Here is a 7,297-nt window from a genome sequence, read left to right on the forward strand (position 1 = left end):
TAGGACCCTCAGACACTGCTAGTAAAAATGTAAAATAGTGCAGCCGCTTTGGGAAGCAGTTTGGCAGTTCCTTAAAATGTTAAGAGTTACCACGACCCAGCAATTCTACCCCTACATATATACCCAAGAAAACTGAAATCATATGTACACACAAAAACTTTACACGACTGTTCACAGCAGCATTATTTATAACAGCCAAAGAGTAGAAATAACTCAAATGTCCATCAACTGATGAATGGATAAACAGAATGTTATGTTTATCCATTCAATAAATAATATCCATACAATGCGATATTATTCAGCATAAAAAGGAATGAGGTTCTTATATACGCTACAACATGAAGAACCCTGAAAACATATTGTACTAAGTGAAAGAAGCCAATTACACAGGCCACATATTGTATTATCCCATTAGTGTGCAATATCCAAAGCAGACAAATTCACAGAGATAAAAAGCAAAATAATTGTCAGGGGCTGGGGGGAGAAAGGGATCAGCAATGACTAGTAATAAGTATGGGGGTTTCTTTTGGGGGTGACGAAAATGCTCTGGAATTAGATAGTGGTGATGGTTGCGTAACCTTGTGAATATACTGAAAACATTAATTGCACAACTTAAAAACTGTCAGTGTTGTCAGTGTTCAATAAATGCTTATTGATGCAAGGGGAGAATGTTCAGATGTGTTAAATAGAAATTTCCACTGTATATATAATATTTACATGAGGCTATTAACTGCTTCTTTTAGAAACACAAGGCCCTTAATGGCAGAGATGGCTTCTCATAACCAGTATTTCCCGTAACATCTGGTATATTAGATTACACTAAACAGGTATTCAATCAAAGTTTACTAAATAAATTAATAAATACCCACATGTTATATATACCAAGGATCTAGAAGTGCCCCGACCAAGATTCCATGCTAATTAGGGAAAACTTACTTTTTATTCCCCATAATCCTGCATTGCCACTAACAAGGCACTTCTCTTCATCTAAAGTACATGCCATCCACTTATACTAGCCTTACCACCATACCAAAATCCAAAGGACATACTTCTAACCTCCATGACATTTTTAAAATCTAGTTAGTCAGGCCCTGGCAAGTTGGCTCTGTGGTTAGAGCATCAGCCAGAGTATGGACCTTCTGAGTTCGATTCCCAGTAAGGGCACACATGAAGCAACCATCTGCTTCTCTCCACCTCCCTCTACCCCTTCCACAGCCAGTGGCTAGATTGGTTACAGCCTCAGCCCTGGCCAGGCACTGTAGCTCAACTAGTCTCAGCACATCAGCCTCAGGCACTAAAAATAGCTGCTGATTTAAGCATCCTCCCCAGACAGGGGTCGATGAGTGGATCTCAGTCAACATGCCAGAGTCTGTCTCACTATCTCCCCTCCTCTCACTTAAAAAACAAAGAAAAACCAACCAAACAAACAAAAAACACCTAGTTAGTCCAAATTCTCTACCTTGTCTGACACCAAACACGACCTAATGGTCTCTTAGTATGTTTTCCTACCTCTTTGACCACATTCCCTATGACAGAAACATCTCAAATATTTAGCCTCCTCCTCCTTCTCATGCTAGAACCAAAAAGGACTATTATCTTCATGATACAAATGAGAAAGAAATGTTAATGTCTAAGGTAATCTTTCTTCGAAGTTCATCTTTCTTTACATGAATTATGCATTTCCAAGTTCTTTTCTCTTTAGATAAAGAGGCAACTTTCTAATAAGTTGGATTTTAAAAGAATAAATATAAACAAAGCAGTAAGTATAAAGTCCAGAATGATTGGAGAGCTGAGGCAAGAGAACAATAAAAAAATAAAGAAAAAAGAAAGCCTGTTTATAATACAAAGAGCTAAACGAAGGGCCCACTGCTTAGAGAAGATGATGTAATAATATCAAGGGATGACAGGGACAAGTGCAGACCCATTTAGCTGCTTCTTTGCTTTGGTTTTCTTCATCAAGGAGCATGATCTTCAAACTGGGAAGGGCAGAACTCTGATAAAAGGGAGCTAATATTTAAGTAAGTGGCATGGAGATGGAGAGCAGACAGTCATGGGGTACAGAGCTAGTTCAAGAATTTCCTTTCTGATCCAAACAAATCACACTCCATGATACTGAAAAACTTTTACATCTAACTGCTGATTAAGCTATCTTGACAAGGATAAAAGAATATCTTCTCAATTTTCAAAATGGGAGAAATGTGAATCCAGAAAATAAAATCTGTGGGTAAACTTGCCATGTATCCCCTGAAAAATGCTAGAATGGGTAGGGTAAATAAGTATTTGAACGTATAAGAAAGAAAAGGCCTTGCCCGACCTGTGGTGGCACAGTGGATAGGGATAGAGCATAGACCTGGAATGCTGAGGTCACTAGTTTAAAGCCTAGGGCTTGCTGGGTCAAGGCACATGCCAGAGGTAACTGCAGGTTGATGCTTCCCACTCCTTTCCCCCGACCCCCCACCTCTCTTTCTTCACTCTAAAATAATAAATAAAATCTTTAAAAAAAGAAAGTGAGAGAGAAGGAAATAAAGAGCAAGAGAAAAAGAGAGAGAAGGAAGGAGGAAGGGAGGGAGCCACCATGGTGTCTTTATTAAGGTAGATTTCACAGTATTTGTTTTTTGATAGGATTACTAAAATGATAAAAGAGAGGATAATACACACTTATACATAACTGATTCTAACAAGACGATCTAACAGAATCTTTTCATGATAGGCTGGTAACAACTGGGAAAATGTTGAACAGCAGAAGCTAAAAAAATGTTAAACTCTACCAGGAAGATGTATGGAAGATGTACAGCTAGCTGGTTGAACATCTGGTTGATTAATGTGTCAACATCAAGCAATTTGGAAGAAAGTCTCTGGTAAAATATCATAGAATCCCATTTTGTCCATGATCTTGACTTCTATTAATTTAATAAAGTTATATACCAGCTCTACACATTTGCAAGGGCCACAAAGCTGTGAGTGACCCCATCACACACAGCCTGACAGCTCAGGCTGCAGAAAGGTCAGAGTAAGCTGATTTAGGGTCCAAAACCAAATATGAAAATCAACCAAGAGTAAAGGCCAGCATTTAGATTTTAAAACTTAAAAACATAAAGGAGAAAATGTGGCAAATACCTGGGTAATAAAAGCTACAAAAAGAACCTAATCTCAAGATGTGTTAATAGATACATATGTCCAGACCCAATTACTCTCATTTTCTAATTAATCAACTTAAAATTTTTTTCCATATGAATCATCCCCAGATCTTCACCTTAACAAAAATCTACAAATGACATTTAAGTAAAACTCTAGCTTTAGACTCAGTTATTCAAGTGTATCTTAGCATTAGAAAACATTTTATTTGATCAGCCTAATTTACTGACATTTATATCAATATATCCTTAAAGAAGGCTCAGATATTATTAAATCCAAGTCCTTCTTTTAATAGAAAAGTAAGAAAAATTAAGTAATTTGCCCCAAATAATACAGCTGCTTAGCAAGGGCCATGATCCCCAAATCAGTCCTCTTTTCCCCCATCACATGGGTTTCTGACCCTCTATGTCCTTTCTTAAAATGTGTACGCACTAGAGTTGGAAACATACACAAAACATATATCAACACTGTATTTGCTAAGGGAAAATTATCTTAGCAAGAACCACAGTACATTAACACATAAAATATTTTTATTTTTTTACAGAGACAGAGAGAGTGTCAGACAGAGGGATAGATAGGGACAGACAGACAGGAACGGAGGGAGATGAGAAGCATCAATCATTAGTTTTTTGTTGCGACACCTTAGTTGTTCACTGATTTGCTTTCTCATATGTGCCTTGACCACGGGCCTTCAGCAGACCGAGTAACCCCTTGTTCGAGCCAGCGACCTTGGGTCCAAGCTGGTGAGCTTTTTGCTCAAACCAGATGAGCGCCTGCTCAAGCTGGCAACCTCGGGGTCTTGAACCTGGGTCCTCCGCATCCCAGTCCAACATGCTATCCACTGTGCCACTGCCTGGTCAGGCGCATAAAATATTTTGACATGGTATGATCACTTACAAGTTTGAGAAACAATGTGTTACCAAAAGGCACTCTAAAAATACAAATGGTTTTTATTCTCAACCATTAGTGTGTGATTATTTATTAAAGCATTATCCCATATCCCATTTAACATTAGAAAAATAAAGTAAAAGTTATTACATAGGTGGAAAAGTTTTTTTTTTTTTTAATTTAAGTTTTTCTCTGTGTCATTTCTTTTTTATTTATTCATTTATTTATTCATTATAGGGGAGAGAGAGAGAGAGAGAGAGAGTAGGGGTAGGAGCAAGAAGCATCAACTCCCATATGTGCCTTGACCAGGCAAGCCCAAGGTTTTGAACCGGCAACCTCAGCATTTCCAGGTTGACGCTTCATCCACTGAGCCACCACAGGTCAGGCTGGAAAAGCTTTTAATAGACATGCCATTGTTTACTATGTTGAAAATCCTGCCCCATCATAAAACCATGACAAAAATTATTAAAAGATTTTAGACCTTCAAACTAAACAGCAGGCCAAAGGTTTTCTTCATTTTTTAGGGTTGCATAAGAGTCTGTGCTAAGGCCCTTTACCTTCCTTCTCACTCCTCCAGAAACAAAGCCCCTTCAATAGCCCAAAGGTACAAAGGTTCTGTGGCAGGCAAGCCAGCAGATCCCCAGCGACCTCATGTCCATTCTCCCCTTTCCCCTCCTCCTCCCTCTTGTCCTCCTCCCTCCCCCGCCCCCGCCCCAGCCTCTTGTCCCACCCCCTTAGTTTAAAGAAGACAAATGGAGAATTGAGAATTGATAAAGGGGGAAGTTAGCAAGGCTGTGGCTTATGATCACTAGCATCTGCTAGGCCAGCTCCAGGAGGACCCACCCACCCCTAAATGAGACCTGGATGTCTCTCCTAGCCCCGGGGCTCCTCTGGGACCCCTTTTGAAAGGAAAAGGGAACTTTACTGTCTGAATACCCTCCTCCCCAGTCTCATCCATTAGAGCCCCCGCAAGCTCTTTGTTTCCAACAGCTGTGGGGGGGTGGGGGGTAGGCGGCCTCAGAGTGAGGGGAGAGGTCACTCCCTAACTCCCGTTGCTGCCAATCTTCAGGTCCTCCTGCAAAACATACAAACACACATACGGGATCATTCCCTTGTTCCTCACCACCTTAATAACCCAGGGTTACAACTTGCTAAACCAGACACTCCCTGAAAGCTAATTACCTCTTATTCAAACCCTACACAGGATGACACCCTAATTTCTTCCTTCTGAGTCGACACAACGGGATTCACTCCAGGACCCCCATCTTTCCCACTCAATGCACATACTAGGGCATATCCATGAGCCCCAAGCTTCACCCATATACAACACAAAAACATAGGGTCACTTCCTGGGCCCCAAAAGTATTCCCTGCCCGGATTCACGGACCTGGGGTCACACCAACCCCCTAGCGCGCCCACCTCTGCACCCAAAGGACATACACACACACACACACACACACAAAACACACACACACACTGACTCTACATCGCCAATCTTCGTCCTCTGCGCCTCCCGTTCCTTTTACTCAAGCCACCGCTTGAGACCCCAGTGTCGTAAGGAAGAACCTCTCCAGCACATGGTCATTTCCCCGGCCCTTGGCGTCGGACCCCCGAGTCCTCGCCATCTCACACACACACACACACACACACACACGTACACACAATCCCTATTTGGGGTTTTACTCCCTCCCCTGAGCCTTCATCAACACAAACACGCGCTCCCGCGTGCACACCCACGATCGCACCGGGAGCCCCAGCCGGCTACCTCCGCCTTGCTGGGTCCCGGCCTCACCATCTCTCAACACGCCGGACCACCCTCGCCCAGCGACTCGACACACATGGACGCACGCACGGCCACTCCCCATCCCCAACGCCGGTCCCCAAGCCCGCACGGCTCGCTTGCGCTCTGCCCTCCGCCCTCGACCGCCCTCGGGCCCCACTCCCCGGGACCCCCACGCCGGGGCCTTTCCCAGCCAGCCAGGCGGCGGGGACCCGGAGGAAGGGGGCGCAGCGCAGGAGGGAGGGGCCGCAGGGGCAGGCTCCGGCCGGTCCTACCTGAGCAGTTGATGCTCTTGCCTTTGCCGCCGGGACACTCCCCGCCGCCACCCGCGGGCTGGTTGGACGCGCGGCTCCCGGGCAGAGAGAAGGCGAAGAGTAAAAGCACCGACGTGTAGCAGCAGAAGGCGAGCGGGGGCGCGGCAGGCAGCCGGAGCGGCGCCTCAGCGGCCGCGGCGCCCATGGCTGGCGCCCCTGGACGGCGGGAAGCGCAGGGAGCCGCAGGCCCGGGGCATCCAGCCGCGCGCCGGGAGCCCCGCCGCTGCCTCGGCGCCTCCTAGCAGCCGCGCCGCTGCGCCCGGGCGCAGCCCTTCAGCATCGCCGTCCCACCCGCAGCGCCCGCCAGGCCCCGGCCCGCCGCACTCGGGACAGAGTCGGAGGGTCGGGGCGCGTGCGAGGGTCGCGGGCGCGCGAGGGTGCGCGCGAGGGTGCGAGCTCGCGTAGGGGAGACCGAGGCTGGGGAGAGCGAGCGGGCGCGCGCACGGCGGGCGAAGGTCGCGGGGGCGAGCCAAGCCCCTCACTCGCCTCCTCTTCTTCCCTTTGTGTCCGCGACCGTCGCCTCCGCGTCACAAAGACCCCGGCCCGCCCGGTGAGGGGCGCGTGACAGAGCCGCCGGCGGGAGGGGTGGCTGCGACCCCGCCCCGCGCACACCCCCTGCGCCCGCGCCGGCAGCTCCGCCCCCGCCCGTGGCCGGCGCCGCCTCCGGGGGAGCTATTGTTCCTGCGGCTGGGCGGGAGCGCAGGGCGGGGGTCGCGACCACCCTGCGGTCCGACCGCGGTGGGCTGGCCTGCCCGGGGTTGCCCAGTAGACATTACCCTAACAGGCAGCTTTGCCGGCCTTTGTAAGCGTTTTTGAAGCCTTTCCTTAGCCCAGCAGCTGGATGGGAAAGAAAGGCAAGTAGTCTCTTATACAGTATATCTATTTTCTAGGTGAGCAAAGTTAGCCCTGAAAAGGTAAAGGTGACTTGTCCAAGGTCACAGACCCTGAAATGGGCCCTCCAGAATTAGAACCCAAGTTCTGACTCCAGCTATGTAATTCTTAGAGATGGGAGTAAATGGCTAAATTTCTAGAATCCTCATTCCAACTCCATTTCTACATACACTAACTTAATTTAAAATATTGTTTTAAAGTAAGGGATAGAGTGAAGAAATAAAAGGGAGTTACTATAGTCAAGCAGCCAAATTACTAAAATCAAGTAGGTTAAAATATGAGAAAATAA

General features: G+C 46.6%; 1 protein-coding gene across 1 annotated transcript in view; it reads right to left on the reverse strand.

Annotated features, from left to right (window-relative positions):
- TMEFF1 (transmembrane protein with EGF like and two follistatin like domains 1) overlaps positions 1-6,707 on the reverse strand; it is a 96,220-nt gene extending 89,513 nt beyond the window's left edge. Inside the window, exon 1 of the mRNA XM_066256637.1 lies at positions 6,079-6,707. Coding sequence (XP_066112734.1) covers positions 6,079-6,262 — 184 coding nt within the window. The 5' untranslated portion in view covers positions 6,263-6,707. The remainder of the gene's footprint in view (positions 1-6,078) is intronic.
- Positions 6,708-7,297: the final 590 nt, after the last annotated feature.

This window comes from Saccopteryx bilineata, chromosome 2, assembly GCF_036850765.1.
Source record: "Saccopteryx bilineata isolate mSacBil1 chromosome 2, mSacBil1_pri_phased_curated, whole genome shotgun sequence".
Classification (NCBI taxonomy): Eukaryota; Metazoa; Chordata; class Mammalia; order Chiroptera; family Emballonuridae; genus Saccopteryx; species Saccopteryx bilineata.